At 33.9% G+C, this 21,741-nt stretch overlaps 1 protein-coding gene across 1 annotated transcript; it reads right to left on the bottom strand.

The window, feature by feature from the left end:
• Positions 1–7,134: 7,134 nt before the first annotated feature.
• LOC127726616 (para-nitrobenzyl esterase-like) lies at positions 7,135–12,280 on the bottom strand. The gene is made up of 4 exons (XM_052234033.1): positions 11,541–12,280; positions 10,553–10,871; positions 8,495–8,566; positions 7,135–7,833 (listed from the first exon to the last, which is right to left on the bottom strand). The coding sequence occupies exons 1-4, from the start codon at positions 12,174–12,176 to the stop codon at positions 7,235–7,237; spliced, it is 1,626 nt and encodes a 541-aa protein (XP_052089993.1). The 5' UTR covers positions 12,177–12,280; the 3' UTR covers positions 7,135–7,234.
• Positions 12,281–21,741: the final 9,461 nt, after the last annotated feature.

Raw genomic sequence — 21,741 nt, 5'->3', positions numbered from 1 at the left:
TTTTCTTTTAAACAAGAGGCATAAAACAAATTTTGTTTTCAATGTTTCCAGTTACATTTGCTATGACATCGAAATAAGTGTGCACACGGTGAATTGTCTCCCCTGCTATGATGATTACAACTGAATTTGATGTTGAGTCTTACTGCAGGTGTCATATAAACTTAACACTAAATCATCTATCAAATTGAAGACAAGGTCAGAGCAGGGGCGGGCGGATCCAGTCATTTCTGAAAGGGGGTTCCTAACCCAGGATAAAAGGGGGGGGGGGGTTGTTGGGGGAGGGGGTGGTTCCAACTGTATGTCCCCATTCAAATGCATTGATCGTCAAAAAAAAGGAAGGTTCCAACCCCTGGATCCGCCACTGCAGAGGAACCTGTCAAACAGACATGTATACCTTACAATCATTCTAGACCAAATATAATTATCCCATTACTTATTGTAAAAAAGATCCAATCAAGAAAACTTGCAAGTGACCAATGAACCGTGAAAGTAAAGGGATGATGATTAATTTTCAGTACTATTGGCTATAATGTAGTGTACAGTTTCTATTGATGGACGAAAACCACTAAAAGTAAGTGGAGTCCAATTAATTTACCAATAATTCTGGTGGTCAATCTTCAGCATCATCTGCAGACTGCTCTTCTCCAATTTTACTGTAATAAAATTGAGAATGGAAATGGGGAATATGTCAAAGAGACAACAACCCGACCAAAGAGCAGACAACAGCCGAAGGCCACCAATGGGTCTTCAATGCAGCGAGAAAAATCCCGCACCCGGAGGTGGTGTCGGGGCTAACTCAACTATCGTTATACAGAAAGAACACAACCATACAGTTTAACGTTTACTTCATATATATTCGAGCTGCTAAGGCTACGTCCCGCATTGACGTCAACCCTAGATACAATTGGTAAAACGCGACGTCTTAACTCCCGCGGTATTCTCAACATTCTCCGGGCCGCTAAAAGTAAATATTAAAATTAATTAACAATAAAGTGAAAATGAATTAAAATTACTGTTTCTCAAATTCAAAACTTAAACTTTAGCACAGTCATTAACTTCCAGATTAGTTATCTTCGAATTAAATCACAATGAATCTATCTCGTATACACAAATCACAGTATGTCTATATTTTCCGTGCACCTGTTCCTTCTTTCAATGAAATAGTATCATATAATCGATTTTTGAAAGTAAGTCAATAAATCAAACATTTTCGTAACAGTCCATAATAAGTCACAACAGTTCATTAGATACGTATCATTCAGTCCATCTTTTAACATTTTCCCTGTCGGTTCTGCTTCCTCATCTCTCTCGATAAATCCGCGACGTGTCTGTTCCTTTATAATTTCTTTTAAGCCAAATTCCTCTGATTTATTCGAAACCAGTACGTTCAAGATGCTGGATGTCGTAGACGAACGTACCCTTCCTGGTTGTAAGGGTCCTGATAATAAGTACCCAAGCTTTGACTTAACCGCGATCGGTCCGTCTCCTCTTATTACTTCGTCTTCGATAAAGTTCCAATAGTAGTCGGCACCAATAAGTAACGATATCTCAAAAGAATCGTCCTGAGTAACTGGATGAGCGAGTCTTAACCCTTTGAGATAATCCATATTTCGGTTTACGTACCGCATATGATTATGAATTGGAACTGCTATAGTAGGAACAATAAGGACTTCAATAGGAAATTAACGACTATTTTCGGTTTCGACAAATACGGTGGTTTTGCGTAGTTCTCTCGTGCTTGTGTTGTCCCTTCCAAATGCCGATAGGTTTACAACTTCAGCTCCTTCAGTTTTCAAATTCAATTTCTTCGCTAGATCATCTGTTAAAAAAGATCTTTGTGCACCCTCATCAAATAAAACATTCGTATCCATACATATATAACCTGACCATACAGGAGCTACAGCAGTCTTCAATAGCACATTTGTACGCATCTGTGTCGATGAATGCAAAACTTTAGTATCTTCCTCGTTTTCAGTGTCATTTATAAGATTGACGGGTATAGATTGAATCTGTTTATTTGTATTGCTTGTAATGAATGCTAAACCTTCGCTGTTAACATAGCTACTTGCACTACATAGGCTGGAATGATGTCTCTGGTTGCAGTGTCGACACGTTCGTTTCGATTGACACTCATTAGCATGATGATTACCTAAACAATTAAAGGATAAATTATCACGTTTTACGATAGACATGCGAGCTTTATGATTACTAACATTGGTACAGTGTGCTGGTGCATGTATCTCTTTACAAAAAACACATGGTCTTTCTGTAATATTCCGGGGTTGGCTCTTCGCGTTGTGTGATGTGTTTTCTCGCGGTGATTCTGTTCTTGTATGAAATGTACATGTAGATGCAGTTGCGAACTGACGGTCTAAAGACTCGAGATATGTACCTGTATTTTGTCCTGCCTCCATGATTTGAATTTCATTCAATATGCTCCTTCTCAGATCTTTCAAATTCCAACTGGACGGTCCGTGTTCTCTTGCTAAGTGTTGTCTGATTTCACTTGGTAACTTTCTCATGATAATCGGTACCAGTAAAGTTCCATATGACGTCTCAGGTTGTCCGAGCGAATCTTAACCTCTTACGTAGGCTTCACATCGGTCATAAAATAATCTTAAGCTTGACAAGGTGTATCGTGGTTGGGAAATATCTAAAAGTGCCTGTAAGTAGGCTTCCGTAATTCTGTGTGTTTGTCCGAACCGTTCCTTGAGTACATTTATAGCCTCCATGTAATTACCATTTGTAAGCGCAAATCCAGTTATCGTATTTAATGCCTCGCTTTCAAGTTGCGATTTCAGATAATTAAATTTCTCAATGTTTGTCAAAGTAGGATTAAAATGTACAGCAGATTCGTACGAGTCCCAAAACGTTTGCCAATCTAAAATGTTGCCATTAAACTTCGGTAGTGATAACTTGGGTAAACGATGGTTACTAGTACTAGCTATATTTTGTGTAGCAATATGACCTGTATCAGAGCCATTGTAGCTTGTCTGTGGTTGAGCGGCGGATGAAGCATAGAATGGTGTTGCGTTTTGAAAGTTATCAACATTTGCCGGGCGGAAAGGAGGGCTTTCTACATTGAGTACTTGATATGAAGATTGTGTTACATTGGAACTTGGTGTACGGTTTTGACCAATTTGAATGAAATTACAAAAGTGTCTAAATTATTTGAATACTCATCTGTATCTACTATTTCACTTTCAACGTTGTCTGAATCCGTTGCTTCCAATATCTGTTCGTTCAGTTTTTCCAACAATTTCTTCTTTTGCGTAAGATTATCGTATGTTGCAAGTAGTTCATCTCTGTCGAAGTCCGTGTTTTCCTTCGCCTCCTCGAATTTACGGAAAAGTCTCGTCACTGCACTTCTATTTCCAGTTCTTATATTCTTTAACTTCTCCATCTTCGATGTAATCCTTTGGTTACGGCACCATAAATGTCGGGGCTAACTCAACTATCGTTATACAGAAAGAACACAACCATACAGTTTAACGTTTACTTCATATATATTCGAGCTGCTAAGGCTACGTCCCGCATTGACGTCAACCCTAGATACAATTGGTAAAACGCGACGTCTTAACTCCCGCGGTATTCTCAACAGGTGGTCCTCAGCTGGCCCCTAAATAAAATCGTGTGCTAGTTCAGTGAAAATGGACGTCACACTAAACTCCAAAACATATAAATGAACTAAAATTAAAAAACATTCTAGACTAACAAAGGCCAGAGGCTCCTGACTTGGGACAGGCGCAAAAATGAGGCGGCGTTAAACATGTTTTGTGAGATCTCAACCCTCCCCCTATACCTCTAGCCAATGTAGAATAAAGAAACACATAGCAATACGCACAGTAAAACTCAGTTTAAAAGAAGTCCGAGTCCGATATCAGAATAGGTAACAAAAGAAACTAAGCAAAATGACAATGATACATAAATGAACAAAGGACTACTAGCATGCAGTTACTGACATGCCAGCTCCAGACCTCAATTAAACTAACTATAGATAAATATGTTCCAATCAATGTTTATAAACAAATTTAAAAACTAGCATAGTCAATAGTTTAAACAATTTGGTGTATTTTCAAACAAAATACTAACAAATGTAATATAATGATTCCCATCAAAGAAAAGAAAAGACATTTCCATTTCATAGGATAGGTGAAGACCCCCTCTTTTTTCCCCATTTTGAAGTCTTTTTGTTTATTTTTTCGAACACTCACAGTGGTGAGTTGGAAATGACAGAGCTCTTTCTTGATATGCCTATGGTCAATGTCATCCAATTATTTTTGTCTTCACTAAAAAGACCATGGATAAATAGTGATGGTCATCATTTTAGAATTTATCGGCATTTTTTTCTCCACTATGTATAATAGACTAGTAATGAATAAATTGGGACTGTTCCCGACTTAAAGGCGAAGGGGGTATGTGAAGCACTTTTATAAGACCCCAACAACCAATAAAATAAAATTTTCATTTTACTTAAAATTGTTACTAAGGAAAATTCTAAGGAAAATTCAACAACCTTAATTTACTAATTTGAATGCCTCCCACAGGATAAATTTTGGAACATCCATTATACATGTTATAACATTAACATTTTTGTTTTCTAACAACAATTGAGTTTTGTTAACACAATAGCCGATTTGTCAATTACTGATTTAATTGTTTAAGAACATACAATATACAATAATTTATTAACGTCTCACCATCAATAATACAGTATACACATTTTACATTGTAAAAGTAAACTTTTTAAAAATTATTAATGCCATTCTAAAAAGAATTATGAGAGACGGATTAAAACGGAACTAGTATATTTACACATTCTCAAAAAGTTATTATAAAAAAAAGTTAAACCAACAAACATATTTAAATATATTATCGGTATAAAAAACGCCTTCGGCTGTTGTCTGCTCTATGGTCGGGTTGTTGTCTCTTTGACACGTTCCCCATTTCCATTCTCAGTTTTATTCTACGGTCACAAGTTGTTTCCCTTTGCCAATTGTAGCCTGGTTCTAAACTGGACAAAATGGGCTACTGCCCATGCAAATAATGACAAGTTGAAAGGGATATATATAGGCATTTTATCCAATTTTTAAGGAATGATAACTATTGATATAAAAAAAAATATAGCTTAACAAAATATAGTGTATTTAAAGGCTAACAAGAAGAATGCATAGATAATTTTGCTCTTTCCACTAGCTTTTCATTGTCAATGGATATTCATGTCCCTCCTATAGAATTGGCAAAAAGATTATTTAAGTTAACTGGTTCAGAATACAATGTAATTTTAGAAAACGAATGCATGTGTTGTCGTGCTAAGCATACCCCATTCATAATTGAAAGTATCTGAAAACAGGAAGTAGGTGTCCAACAGACCCAAAAGGCACACACAAGTTACAACTCATTACTGTTAGGCTGCTGACTAGATTTTAAATCATTCTATTCAGTAGTACTTGATATAAGCATTCATGACTAAAATTGTAAGTTCATTCATCATATTGAAAAATTCAAAGTTTCAGCTAGTAAACAGGGACATTGTGTCCAACAGATCTAAAACGCGTTCGTGCGTCACAACTCATCACTATCAAGCACCTGACCAACTATAAAGTCAATCTGTTTTGTAGTTCGGGAGTAAAGTGTGACTGAACTTTATTTTGGACGAACGGACGTACATACAGGTTGAATGCAATATGACCTCAACTTTAAGGGTCAAAGAGCTACAACAAATAAGTAAAATAACACAAACCTAAGATCCCATACATGGAGTCTTCTATCTGTTCCACTGGAGGCAAAAATTGTCTCATTATGTGGGGCCCATTGAACCTGTTATTAGATATATATAGGTTTATTCATGACACAGGAATAAACAAGTTAAGTCAAATGCTGCAAAATTCTTCCTTCTATTTTTTATCAAATCTTATCCGGACTTTTTTTTAATCATCCAGTGCGGTAACTGAGGTACTCCTTTCATGTGCCTCTCTTTTTACATCAATAAAAATTACTTACAGTGCTAATGTATTCATGTGAAATGTTAGTTTTAATAAGTTTCAGTCTTGCATTTTGTTTTGAGTTTCAACTTTAAGGGGTTTTAAGGAAGTTTCATTTGCCTGGACATATAATTAATCAAAACTACAGATATTTCATTGAAATAAAACTTTTTTTTGATACTGATAAATGATTCCCATTTCTGTTTTTGATGTTCGAAAAAAGTGAGATGTTGGGTAAACATTAATGAGATAGAAACCCAACAACATGCTAACCAAAAAACACAACTGAAGTTATCATGCAATGATGGAAAAATCATATTGCCCATAATTATTCTTTTTGGATATCTATATTTGTGATATAGGAATATAAAAGATTGGAGGGTGAGTGGAATATTTGCCACTGGACGTAAAGCAAGCAACAGTAAATCCATAAATAAATCTTTTAATTTCACCTACCGTGATATGGGTAATGTTCTACTTGTATTTGTCTCATCCACATGATGAAGATATTTAACCGCAAGAGTTGACTTGGGTATACATTCATGTAAATATGGCCATCTTTGGACTTCATCCGTACAACATTTACACCATAGCAAAAGTGGGGCGTCCGCTTGGCTGTGCGGGATGTATGGATACGCAATCACGCGTCCAATTGAAACGTTAAATCTGATGCCTCGTGAAGAGAGTATATCACGCTTTTTTTTTATGTGTAATACCATAATTGTGATATAAGATTTGAATATTTTGTCTGATTTAAGAAAAATATTGAACTTTTTCCTTCGTTTGCGTTTTTACGCTGACAATCATACGTTTATCAAGTTATTTTGACATATGACTTACGTTATGAAATTTGCTTATTGTTCCGAGTCCGCACAGAGACCTTTCCTTGTTTAAATTTCATTTTCTTTGGTGGTTTATTGTTTCATTGGCGACGGTACCACATCTCCTTATTTTCGTACAGAAAATCATACTGAGAAAACTCGACCGTTGTACTCATTTCTGATTGGTAAATTGTTTCTGCTCAACTAGCTGCACATCCGTCGTGTTGCATGCTGGAACTTCCTAACATGTAATTATAATTGTAGGTAAACCGTATTAATCCTCTCGAACTGTGTTTAATAATTTTATATTTAAAAATAAAAACACACAATGCAAGTATTTCATTTATTGTTTTTGTATTTACAAAATGAACTATAAATAAAAAAAACAATGTAATAATTCCTTTGACAAAAGCCGTCATTTACAATTCTTTAATTTATCCAAGCGTATGAATATAACCCTGTTGTTGACCAATACAAGCACTGCTCTTTGTGGTAGAAATCGGTTACACCTAAGTTACTGTCCATTAGAGCAGTAGAATTTGGGAATGGTTGCCAACTGTCGGAAAATGGCCTTCCAGTCTGCACGAAGTTGACAATTTCACGTCGTATTGTTAGTATGAAATCGTTGTCTGTTTGTGTAGGTTTATAATAATGCTCTACTGTACCGAAAAATGCAAACACATCCCACGCATGCGCTGCGTAGCGAGCATCGTGCGGAAACCCGAAAATTTTAGATGGGACTTGAGGTCGAGCTGTTGAAACATAATGGTAGATAGAAGAGTCAAATGATGTTTGCATATGACGCGCTAACTCAATATTTGGACACGTTACGCGTAAGTCTGATGCCATAGATGTGTACTGATATTGTGGACTTTCCAAACCAGATGGATACAGTTCAAACACACGAGATATGTTTACTTCCGGAAATTTACTTAGTTTATCTGTTACCCTCTGTGTATAATTTTGCCAAGTCCATTGAGCAATATCGGAAGGAGTTGGGCTATCATCTATTTCTTGAGCAGTTGTACCTAAAAGATAAGTTAAAATGTTAAATTCTGCTATTTATTGATTTAAGTAAATCCCTTTGCATCGGTATATATAATAAATATCTTTTTTTGGTTTTGGTTGTCAATGTCAAACCCTTAAGTAGTTCAAACCATTCTTAATATACCATCTTCACATAGATAATTTCAGACAAACTTAAACTACATTTGGTTCCTTTGTGAAAAGATGAAAAGCAATTGTTTTTTTGTTGCCTTATTGTTTTTTCAAGTAAGAATCATATATTTGTCTAATTTTTATTAAAATAGTTTTAATAATATTTAATTTTTTACCACATTCAAAATATAGGTTTATGTTTGACTGTATGAGAAATATCAATAGGTTTATGTTTGATTGTATGAGAAACATCGATAGGTTTATGTTTGATTGTATGAGAAACATCGATAGGTTTATGTTTGATTGTATGAGAAACATCGATAGGTTTATGTTTGATTGTATGAGAAACACCGATAGGTTTATGTTTGATTGTATGAGAAACATCGATAGGTTTATGTTTGATTGTATGAGAAACATCGATAGGTTTATGTTTGATTGTATGAGAACCATCGATAGTTTTACGTTTGATTGTATGAGAAATATCGATAGGTTTATATTTGATCTGTAATATTGTTCACTGAAGTGACTTACTAATGATAACGGGTACATCCACCATTTGTCCTCGTTTCCAAGCCTCTATTGGGGCCATTGGAAGAACGCTACCTGTAACCATAAAACAAAACGTCACTCTTTGACATGTCTCATGCTAAACAAACTGTTCATCACAATGCATTATGGAGTCGAAAAATAACAGCAAAAACAACATCCCCCTCTCAAAAAACAAAGAAAAAGTCAAAAAAGATTAAATATGATTATTAAGATGAAATAATACTTTAGTTAATTAGACTGACACAAATAAAAATATTTTTAAGATTTAGAAATAATCATTAAATTTTAATTATGACAATATTCAAAAGAAAAATGGTTGAGTAGAAAACAATTATAACGTAGCTTTCATAACAACAAGGATATGTGGTATGATTGCCTATGAGATAAATCTCCACCAGAGACCACATGAAGTAGAAGGTTAGAAACTATACTGAAAGTTTCATGAAAACTGCTTAAAGCACTTCTGAGTTATTGTCCGAAAACTGGAAAATCATCCCTTTTTTATGAATAAAATCCCATAACTCGAAAACGTCTTTCGACGCTATCAATCAAATTATTTTTTTTTAAATTTAACACTATAAGGTATGGGGAAATCTGGATTCAGAATAATTTTTTTGTCATCTGCTTGACCACAATATTTTTTTTTCATCAAATTTGGGATCAGAATATTTATTTGTTTAGGAAAAAAACATACCCCCCCTCCTTTGAAGTTAAATGGTCGTTCCCTGAAATATAAAAATCGAAAGGGAGCTTATGTCAATAGATATAAACAATTCACCGAAGTTTCTTGAAAACTGCTTTTTTTGAATTATTGTCTAAAAACTGGAAAATCACCCTCTTTTAATGAATAAAACCCCATTACTCGGAAACGTAAAATCTGAAATTCATAAAAATCGAAAGGGAGCTCACATCAATAGATAAATAATTCACCAAAGTTTCTTGCAAATTGGTTAAAGTGTTTTTGAGTTATTGTCCGAAAACTGGAAAACAATCATACCTCGGAAACGTGAAATCTAAAATTTATAAAAATCGAAAGGGACCTCAAGTCAATAGATATAAATAATTTACCAAAGTTTCATGCAAATCGGTTTAAGCGTTTTTGAGTTATTGTCCAACATGTTGATGACGGACGGACAACGGTATACCATAATACGTCCCGTAAGCGGGCGTATATAAAATGTTTACTAGTAACTCATCAGATCGACACAAAGCACAAAAAGCTACTAGCAACAACACAACAGACCCAAAGTACAGATATAATAGTACTCACAATTACTGAAAGCTAAGTCATAGCCAATAACAACGATAACACTTTTGTTGACATAATTTCTGGAAACTGCTTAGAAAATTACCGTTCATATTATACTGTGACAAGCAACACACAATGTGATACCCAGCGAGTTTATATCAATAGGAACATTCAATAGGAAACAGGTGTACAGGTGAGTCGAAAACAATCGAAAAGTTACTCTCTTGTCAAATTATGTAGAAACCACACTAACTAGATTTTTCGAGATTTTTGTTTAACCATATAGTTTCAGTTACTTATACGAAAAATACATATTCATTCTCATACATTTCACTCTTTAGCAACACAATTTCAGCGAAACACTTAATTCGGTTTCTACAAAAATATTTATATATTTGTTGTCACAAGTGGAGAATGAACTGATTAATTACCCTTCCAGAGTACACAAATTCAACACTTTTTTTTGTCGGGTTCATATTGATCCATTGTTTATTTTCTGTGTACTGTTATGTGGACTTTTTTCTCTTATCGCCGATTTTCTTTTTGTCCATGATATTGTGTTTTTCAATCACATATGGTATCTTATCTAGGTATCTCTCATTCTTTTAAAAACAAAAAATGTTTATATAGCTTTTAGCATAATTAATTTTTACCAAAATAAACCTCGCTTTAAAATTAAGATTTGAGCACACGAGAGGCATATCCCTCAAGCAGATCCTTCACTATTCTATTTATATAAAGTGTCCCTAATCTATAGACTTATAATTATCAACAATTTCAGTGTAACTCACCGTCAATAACTGGCAGAGCTCCATCAAAAAGATTACGCGTTGGTAGATCATTTTGATCCGCCATTTCCCAGTACGGAAACACATCCCATGGAATGGCATTTAATACGTCATCTGCCGGAAGTTGTAGCAAACAGTTAATGTCAGAACATCCGGTGTTTTTCAAAAATACCAAGTTATCTTTGGACGCATCAGCAAGAGTCTTGTTCATAACAGGAGACCCACTTAACATCCAGGCCTTACTAAAGAGTCCTTTTGCCATCGGTGACGCCAATAAAGCATAGATGCTTGTACCTCCAGAGCTCTGTCCAAACACTGTAACCTACGATAAAGAAACAAAAAAAATGATCATTCATTGAAACAGTATACTAAGTTTTTACTATCTGAACCCGTAGGAAACAATCTCCTCGAAAGTCAATGCATCGATACTGCCATGGTCTTAATGATACATTTTTGTAATTGAATATCTTTTTCATAAAAAAAATGCAATTGTACCTAACCTAAGGTTGCAACGTACTCATGCAATGTTGTCCTCTTATTGTTTGAGCTGTTATATTTAGGCCTTATCAATTTTTATATTATAAAATATCTTATCTTTGAATTTTAAAACTTCCGGTTTCAAATGTATCCGATGAAAATTGTCTAAGAAACATATATCTGATGAAATTTATCTAAAAACCCATGAAAACTGTTATAGAAAGACGTCTCAATTGAAAATTATTTTAGAAACACGTATTCATTGAAAATTATTTGAGAAAAAAGTTAATTCCTATACATCCATTCTTATCCAATCTATCTATAAAAACTTATAGTGTTTAAATATCAGATACCAAATGCACATATTCTTCTTTGCCTTAAATAGTGTAAGTCTATGCAAGTTTGTTATAGAAACCTATTTTGATCAGGTGAGGCCGGATACTTAGACATTTTATTTAAAAAAATATATAGCAATAATATACGATGTGAACCTTTCTTCTACAATTTTACTCACAGAATCTTTATTCCCACCAAAATTATGTATGTTCCTTTGTACCCATTGGAGAGCCAGTATTTGGTCCATGAATCCGTAGTTCCCGGATGTTCGATTAAGAGACCTTTGTGATAGTAAATCCAATGCCATGAAACCAAAAGCATTTAGTCTATAATTCATACTAACATAAACAATGTTTGTAGCCTTAACGAGCCCTTCTGAGGGACTGTAGGCTGGCCAGTTTCCGTTCAGATAGTTTAAAAATCCGCCGTGGATCCAAACCATGACATGAAGTTTAGCATTTCTATCAGTGGTAGGAGTCCACACATTCAAGAACAGACAATCCTCAGATCCAAAGATTATAGATTTATTAACTATTCCCCTTTGGAAGCAGGAATTGCCGAACGTATTAGCTTTTAATATTCCTGTCCAACAGTTCTTTGCGTCCTTTGATTTCGGAACTGGTGGCTTCCATCTCAAATTTCCCAGAGGTGGTTCGGCGTATGGGATTCCTTTGAATTCGTAGACCGACGTTCCAATCCCTTCCACCGCTCCACAATCTGTATCCACAACTGGATTATTGAGTAAGAAACTAACGGTTACGATGCATAAGTACGAATTCAGTATCAAAAAGTTTAACACCGAATTTATCATCATTCGTTTTTTATCGGTTGCAACACTGACGAGATGCACATATAAAGCATTAAAAGTAAATCGTAATAAGTTGGAAACCTTGTCATTTTGTAATATATCTAACCTTGACACAGTTTATACATGTAGTTCACTCAACTCTTGATATAAATCATTTTAATGTCATTTATACACGTGATAAACAAAGCGTGGTTAGGTATAGAAAAATTTACAAGGATTTGATTAAAGTTTAACATTTATCATTAAGCAAAACATGTAATAAGTCACAGTGTTCTGGGACCTGTTTGATGTTTAAGGATACATTATAATCTCTTCGTGTTAATTTGTAGACGGAGTTGTAAGTTTGCCTTTTCAGTGAGATTTTACAAATACGTTTTCTTTTATATTAAACTACTAAAAAGAGCATATTATCAAATTGCTAGAAATAAATTTTGTGCTCGCAAGTTGTTCATGTTAAAGGACGTTAAACAGGTTGGGGACAACCCACCCCATGGGGAACTATTCCCCAAATGAGTAACAATCCCTCATTTGAGTAATCATTTGATAGCAATAAAATATAGAAAACGGAACAACTTCTTCCAAAGAATCATATTTTTTGGGTGTTTAAAAAGTTAGTAGCCTTGGAAATAGTCAATTTTTCGATGTTTTCAGTCTTGTAACTTCTCAGTAAATCAGGTGAGGGCTATTCATCTTTTGGAAAATTTACTGATTTTTTTATGAATATATGCCATTTTAAGTAAAAAGACCCAGTTAAGAAAATTTTTATTTTAGCGCTATCAAATGATTACTCGAATGAAGGAGTGTTACTCATTTGGGGAATTGTACCCAATCCGTTGAAGCAGATAAAAAGTGGATTATTCCATTCTAGTCCATGGATTGGCTTGATGTTCGTTATCTTTGACATAAGTTCAAAAACGGAGGTTCAACATCGGCTGTTTTATTCCATCATTGGGCCAACGTTGGACCTATGTATTGTATAAAACCTTACAACGTTGTGCCAACGTTTAGCCATCACGTTGTGCCAACATAGGGCCACTTTGCACTTATACATTGGGCCAACGTTTAAAAACAACGTTGGGCCAATGAATGTAAATACGTTGGTCCCAACGTACAAATGTCGTCTGGGTAATAGCCTAATTGACCTGGGTCAATGTATATCTTATGAACCTGTCAGTGATATTTACCTACTCATATATTAAAGGCTAAGCCTACAAAATCTAAACAATTTGACAGTTGTAATAATGACACCTCCTTTACCTGAAATTATTTTTATTCATCTGGATAATTTCATTTTTATGTTTGATTTTATGTTCTAAATGTTTTCCTTTTATTGTAGCATATATCTTTTTTCTTGTTTTTTGTTCCATTCCGTTGTTTCGTCCAATCAGAGTAAAGATTTGTGACATTATGCATGCCGTTACCATAGTGAAGCGTCCTTTATAAATGGGTCACAAACCGAAATTATACTGACTGCGTCAGAGAAAAGCAGGAACCCCTCTGTCAGCTGCCCTGGACTGCTAAGCGTTTATGTATCCAGGTGACTTGAAATAAAAGATATTAATCAGTACATATACAGCTCCATTCTAGCGCAAATTATATTGATATTTTATCGTTATAGTATGAAGATAAAGTAAAACAAGTGCACACTGTACAATATAAATCACTCCTGTTATACACATGAAACAAAATGTTTCTTTTGATGAACACATTATAGACTTTTATTCGCATAATATCGAAATACAATAAGCATTTTAATAAATTAATAGTTACTTTAAAAATAAAATTAGCTAGTAGTCTTTGATATTTAAAAAAAAATAAAGGAATAGACAACCTGGGACCAAGAGACTATTATTCACGTATTAAAGTCCCAGGTGCGACAAATTGTTAACATACACTATAATAAAATATTAATTATTCCGACCATCGCGCGCGGAAGTAGTCAAGAACACAGTATTATTTTTTTCAGGGGTTGACAGGATACACCTAATCGTCATTAGTTTAAATTTCAAGGTTCTTATGCAAGCAAATTTAATAAACAATGCTTTTATATAGGTTTTTTTTTGTTGTTTTCACTTTACGTCTGGCTTTATCTCTGATCTTATTTCAGTGTACACAGTTCTGATTCTTCATATATCCCCTTTATCAATATTAAGAAATCTGTTTGGACGATTCCATATATCATTATGTTTTAAGGGTTTTTAGATTCAGTGTCGAGTAAATGTATATTATATAGCGTTGTCTGCGAGAAATAAATATTTTTTCTGATAATGTTACTAATTTAAAACCAATTTAGATATAATTAACATATATATTCTATATAACTGTGTAAATTGATCGGAATGTGAATGACAACATTGACCTGAAATTCATTATGATCTTTCCCGTTTTACACATGACATTTACACGGGAAAATCTTCCATTCGAATTCATCACCATTGCGACAATTGAATTTGTTTCTGCATTCATAGATGGATCCAGGGGGCCCTGGTAGAGTCCCATGCCCCCTTTTGTTGGGAAAATTTGGTTGTTTATACGGGGAATCACCGAAGCATGACTGGAGCGCCCCCCTCTTAGTCAGTGGGCCAGCTCTTATGAAAATCTTAATCAGCCACTGCCTGGGGGCCAGGCCTCCCCTTTTGTGGGAAAAATTTGGGTGATTATATAGGGAATCGCTGAAGCATGATTGACTCAATGACTGGAGTGGGCCCTTGGTAGATCAGGCAGCGCCTTCCTCCCACCCTATATAAAGTTCTGATTCGACCACTGACATTGTTATTTACTGACGTGTTTTAATTTGATTTCCTATCACTACAGTGCAGTATTCAAGTAGAACAGTATCAACATTTGATTTCGGGTTTGAATTTGTCCACTCCACATATACATAATACACATATACTGTTCCCAGATGAGATGGACTTTTTAAAACAATCTTAATTTTCTATTGAAAATTAGTGGATCCATCCTTTGAAGAAAAAAAACAACCCCCCTTTATAAGTTAAAAAAGGCTAAATTTTCTTTTTCTCTTTTCTACAACAGCAAAATAAGGGATATCCCACATTTTATTTTATTTATTTTTTTGAGGGGGTCCCAAACTGAGCTGTTGTTTAGTTGTTAAAATGGCCATTACTTTTCTCGATTGAATTGTTGCATACTTTTCATGTTGGGACGGTTTACAGCCTTCAAGGCTTTTCCTCATTTTATGAAGGCTGTATGGTTGCCTAAATTTACTTACATCAATGTACATAATGTGAACTTTGGTGAATAGTTGTTATTTATACAAATAAATCCCATGCCAATATTACATTTACATGTACAACAATCAGACATCAACCCAACGCCAAACTGAATGTAATTGAAAAATATCTAGAGGTTAATATACAGTCGAACAATAAACAAAATTAAAAAATTATACAGTGAATTTTTGAAAAGAAATATCATATACATGTAATTTGCAAGATTCAAAATATATCTTTCACAATTTATTAAGTTGTAGATTCACCTACAATTTTTATACGCCCTTTTATGGGACTTCTTATGGTATACCGTTGTCTGTCCGTCTGTCTGTCAGTACGTCCTTCATCAACATGTCAGACAATAATAACTTAACAACACTTTAACCAATTTGCATAAAACTTTGGTGAATTGTTTATATCTATTGACGTGAGCTCGCTTTCGTTTGTTATAAATGTTTTATTTTTCCTTTCAGAGTTATGGAGTTTTTATTCATACAAAAAAAGGGGCATTTTTCCAGTTTTCAGGCAGTAACTCAAAAATGCTTTTACTAATTTGCAAGAAACTTTGTTTATTTAAAACTGATTTCATTGTGGCTAGTCTGTAAAAAGGATGGCATTTAGAGAAGTGAATACTTAAATTTTGAGACATATTTGAAAACAACAAATAGACGTCTATAAGAATGATTAGAGGGGTATTTGATTGGTCGTAGATTTGGAATCTTATTTTATTATGAAGTCTGATTTGGACATCGTCTTCAGGAATAGATGTCGATTAGAAATCTGACATCAATCTGAGTCTTATATATGTATACATATATTATTGAATCAGTTGTGAGGGTAAATAGACACTTGATAGGGTTATTAAAAAAAAAAATTGGGGTGGGGGTGGTCTGATAACAATTTATAGTTTTGAATGTTTGTTCAATGTTCATCAGTTTACTATGATTAGGTGAAAGTTTGTTCTTATTTCAAACAGAGGGCACAAAGCCTACATGTATATCAATTTGTGCATGAAGTGATTGTTATATATGCTAGGTTGGAATGATTTTACCAAAACTTTGTAAGCTTTAACAGGTTTATATACTAAAATTATAAAAATGAATCATGTCTTTTTCAGGCTTTCTGATCCATGAAGTATGTCATGTTTGTGAGATGTTGTTATTGACAATGGATGTTCCGGAAGGACCTGTACAAAGTATATCACTGGATTGAGCTCTTTGTCTAAGTGTATTATTAAAGTGTTTTGCTTTGAGCTCAGTTCATTGTTATGCAATTCATTCTTGGTGAATTTCAAGATTTGATAGACAACTCTCAACTGCACCAGGACTGTTTTAAGTAGTATCCATTCTATGTAAGTAGTGATAGGAAGATAAAGGCATTTTATTTACATTTGATCCAAACATTTTGGTCCAGAAGCCAAATTAAATACAAGAACAGTTCCAATTGCAATGTCCCCCATGCTACACTTATTTAATATTTCCAAGGGGCATAACTCTTAAAAAAGTCAATTGTCGACCAATTTAGAACTTGTCCGAGATATTGCTGATATTAACCTATAATATAAGTTTTATATAAAAATCTGGCAAGAATTATACATGTACCTGTGAGAGTGCTAACTAGGCCATTTTCCATAAATTTAATATTTCGAAGTGACATAACTCTTTAAAAAAAAGTCGATCGTCCACCATTATGGAAGTTAATTGTGATATTGCTGATATTAACCTATAGTATAAGTTTTTTTAAATTTCTGACAAGAATTGTACCCATGACAGTGCTAACCTGAAGGTCATTACATAAATTTGATATTTTCAATGGGCACAACTCTTATACATGTAATATGTCGACATCTACCATTTTAGAATTTGTCCGTGATATTACTGATATATGCCTATATAATATGTGTTTTATAAAAATCTGGCAAGATTTGTACCCGTGATTGCGCTAATGAGGTCATTTTCCATAAATGTAATATTTCTATGAGGCATAACTCTTTAAAAAAAGTTGATCAGCCACCATTAAGGAACTTGTTAACCTATAGTAGTTTTATAAAATCTGAAAAGAATTGTACCCGTGAGAGCGCAAACAAGACCATTACATTCATTTAATTTTTTCAAGAGGCTCAATTCTTTTATATTAAGTGGATGTCCATCATTTCAGAATTTGTCCAAGATATTGCTGATATTAACCTATAATTTACATGTAAGTTTTATAAATAATTAAAATATTTGACAAAAATTGTACCCGTGAGAGCGTTAACGAGCCCATTTTCCATAAATTTAATACTTTCAAGAGGCAAATCTCTTTTAAAATAAGTCGATCGTCCACCATTTTAGAACTTGTCCGCGATATAGCTGATATTCACCTATATAGATAAGATAAGAAGATGTGGTATGAGTGCCAATGAGACAACTCTCCATCCAAGTCAAAATTTATAAAAGTAAACCATTATAGGTCAAAGTACGGTCTTCAACACGGAGCCTTGGCTCACACCGAACAGTAAGCTATAAAGGGCCCCAAAAAATTACTAGTGTAAAACCATTCAAACGGGAAAACCAACGGTCTAATCTATATAAAAAACGAGAAACGAGAAACACTTAAGAACCACATCAACAAACGACAACTACTGAACATCAGATTCCTGACTTAGGACAGGTGCAAACAAATGCAGCGGGTTTAAACGTTTTAATGGTACCAAACCTTCACCCTTTTTCTGAAACAATAGTGTAACATCACGACATAGAAAGACACACTATAAAATATCAACTGAAATAGCTTAACTCAATCAAAGGACATATTAACACCAGTGAACAAACACTGAACAAATAAATTTGACCTATGCTACAATGTAAATAAAAAATAAATAAACTAAGGGAAGAATAATAAAAGTAACATGTTATATCGGTATGAAATGTTAAACAATTTAAGAAAAACAATATGCACAAACAAAAATATCAGCCATTTGCAATAACTTTAAACACAGGTAAATGAAAATAATTTTGTTGTTAGGTATACGTGTACAGTTCCAATAGAGAAAGGAAATATTTTTACAAAATAAATAATTTTGATGGTCATAGTACGAAGTGAAAATTTATAGAAATACCAAACACTTATCAAAGCTGGTATATAGACCAGATATAACCCTGAATAACATTAAATAACAAAAAAGCATTACAATTAGTATCAACAGGTCAAATAAACACGAAAGTACGATTTGAGAGTACTCGCAGTTACTGACAGCTAGTTAAAAGCCAAAACAATTAATAATAAAAAATCATGCATCAGAGACTAAAATCAACTAAAACACATCCCATGGATTTAGTGTTTTAACGTCATGGACAGTTAAAGAAGACATGACTTGTGCAATGCCAAAAATAAATGTATCGACAGACAGTAGGATAGTTAGGAGTTTAACCTCTTTATAGATCAAAATGAACGTGGTGTGTCTTTATACATCCCGTTTGAAAAGAATACAAATTTAGTTATGTTTTAATTTGCTGATGACAAAATCGATATTAGTGCCAATGTAAACTATATTCAAAGATCTAATTACAACATTGGTAAGATAACCTTTACTAATAAGTTTGGTTAAAGGTTCGATGAGTTTACACGGATCACATAGTGATTTCCGCGCTTTAAGTACAATATTACCGTAAAATTTATGATGTGAAATACCGTTTTTAATCAGTTTTCTACAGGTACAGCCAAATTTACTAATCAAATCTTTGTATCTATGAAAGAACTTAGCAAAAGTTTTACGTAATTTATGGTAACGAAATCCCTGACTTAATAATTTACCAGTGATGCATTGATTACGTTCGTTAAAATCTATGACATCACTACACACACGGGCATAACGAACGAGTTGGGATATATAAACACCGTATGATGGAGCCAAAGGAACATCGCCGTCTAAAAAAGGAAAATTAACAATAGGGAATGAAAAATCGTCTATTTTGTCGTAAATTTTCGTATGGAGTTTTCCTTTAGAGATTGAAATGTCCAAATCTAGAAAAGGACAACTACTGCTGTTTATGTTAGATTTAGTATAGTATTAGTGTTATAAAAATCTGGCAAGAATTGTAAACATGACAGTGCTAACAAGACTGAAAGAACCGACACACAGAGGCACAGCCAGACGCTTGGTATTTCCATGTCCCCTGCAATGTGTTACACAGGGGAAAAAAAGCAAAAAATTACCAAAAAATGCTATACGTGCTAGAAGCAGTATGATGCTCGGTGGTTTTGTAACACTTTCAAAACATCTGTTCTGTATGTAAATGGTCATTCACTATATGTAAAAGAAAATGACAAACTTCATAGGGCATATAATGCTAATTGATTTTAAAAATTATGGTTTTTAAAATTATATTTCATTGTTTAACATTTATTATTCATTTGTTAATTTGTTAATTTGTGTGAATTAGAAGTAAATGTCAATTACAGCACTTTAATACTACAACAAATCTAGCTCACTGTACTGGTCTTACTTATATTTGTATCCATATGACAAAATATCTTGAAACAAGTATAATTTTGCGATACCTTTTTCATTTTGAAGAATACTTTAACTTTTTAGATAATTAGAACATATTCAGTAGCTAAAGATGTTCATATCACTAGAAATGTTATCAGTTGACCTTTGTAGCAGTTATGAGTCTTTGAAGTATGCTCACAAAGGTTCTTTTAATGATATCACTTTCATACTGGTCAAAACTTTTTTTTTACTTTTCGAAAGGAAGAAATAATAATAAAAAAAAAAAAAAAAAACCAGAAGGTCATCTAGCCCATGTGGTCTTTTTTTCTAATACTATATGCAATAGGTCAACTATATTTGGTATATGGAAATATTTTATGATCTATATGTCGGTCGCACAGGTTTTATATGACCTTGACCTCATTTTCACGGTTCATTGCTCAGTGTTAAGTTTTTGTGTTATGGTCTGTTTTTCTTAAACTATAAGCAATAGGTCAACTATATTTGTTGTATGGAAGAATTGTTAGCTGTACATGTCTGTCTGGCATGGTTCATCTGACCTTGACCTCATTTTCATGGTTCATTGGTCAATGTTAATTTTTTGGTTAATGTTAAGTTTATGTGACAGTTGTAATAAAGCTTTATATTTAGGACTATCAACATAATATCAATGATTAATAAAGAAGGCGAGACATTTCAGCGTGTGCACTCTTGTTTATCATAAAATCGTCCAAAACGTTTTTCGCATCGCTCCGCTCGGCGGTATATAATCCGTTTTATTGAATTACGCCCTCTTTTAAAAAAACATGGAATCGCCCCTGCTATGGAAACGGTTATACGCAAGTTCTGAAGTGCATAAAAAGCTTTATAGCACCAGAAAGGGGGCCTTGAATTGTACTTAACAAATTTATTCTGCAAACTTTAAAATATATAAATATATATTGTGACACACAAATCAAAGGTAGAGTTCATGTGGGCAATGATAACAAAATCTAACCACTAGAACGCACCCTCGTCACCCTAAATTCGTTCATGGAAAAATACGTCTAAAAACGGATATACCTTTAATTTCTACATAGGTAAATTTGAATTGTTAGGTTAATATTGATTAACTGGCGACATGAAACCATAATTTGTAACAATAAAATATTGTTATATGCCACGTCAAGCGGTGTGTTCGTTCGGTTAGAATGATAAAATTACTACCGGTGTTGCTATTTTTTGGTTTTTGCTTTTAAAATTTGAAAAAAAAACAACTGAAAATAATTGACGGGCGTTATATACCAGAATTGGGCAGTGGAAACTTATGGCGATATTACCTTGCTGGTAGTTTTGCAATGTCTGAGTCAACGTCAGGTTTTGCAACCCTTCAAATGCAAAATATTCATTTTCCACATTCTGGCAAACTTGTGACAAAGTTAAGTCATCTACATCGTCAACCATATCGACATCCAAAAAGTCAATTTCTGCTACATTCATTCCGCAATCTTCTGGCTCTTCCATCTTCAAGTTAAATGTCCGCATCAGCTTGCCATGTGGTCACTTTAAAATTTATCGCCCCAAAAAACAAGATTTTCATTGGAGGAGCTTTTTAAAAAGCCACGTATCGTAGAAAAACTCGGGCCGACTCGGAACGGTTCGAGTCACAAATCATTTGTTGTATTCTTAAACGTACCATGTTGGTAACCGTGCTACGCCACGCGTTAGCTCCACCCCCCACTTGTAAATCAAATACAAAAATTGTGGTACGTTTAAGAATACAAAAAATAATACTTAAATTGAACACCTGGTGTTTCTCGAGGTAGTTTACATGTACAAACTAGTCACATAACATATGCCTTCACAGTCAGGATTCTACTTCGTC

This window comes from Mytilus californianus, unplaced genomic scaffold, assembly GCF_021869535.1.
Source record: "Mytilus californianus isolate M0D057914Y unplaced genomic scaffold, xbMytCali1.0.p SCAF_18, whole genome shotgun sequence".
In the NCBI taxonomy this organism is placed as follows: domain Eukaryota; kingdom Metazoa; phylum Mollusca; class Bivalvia; order Mytilida; family Mytilidae; genus Mytilus; species Mytilus californianus.
This window is presented reverse-complemented; position numbering and strand designations above follow the sequence as displayed.

Coding starts and splice junctions, on each gene's coding strand:
- LOC127726616 (XM_052234033.1), bottom strand. CDS start 12,176: ATGATGATAAATTCGGTGTTAAACTTTTTGATACTGAATTCGTACTTA. Junction 10,872..11,540: donor TTGGTGGGAATAAAGATTCT/GTGAGTAAAATT, acceptor TCTTTATCGTAG/GTTACAGTGTTTGGACAGAG. Junction 8,567..10,552: donor AGCTCTGCCAGTTATTGACG/GTGAGTTACACT, acceptor TTATGGTTACAG/GTAGCGTTCTTCCAATGGCC.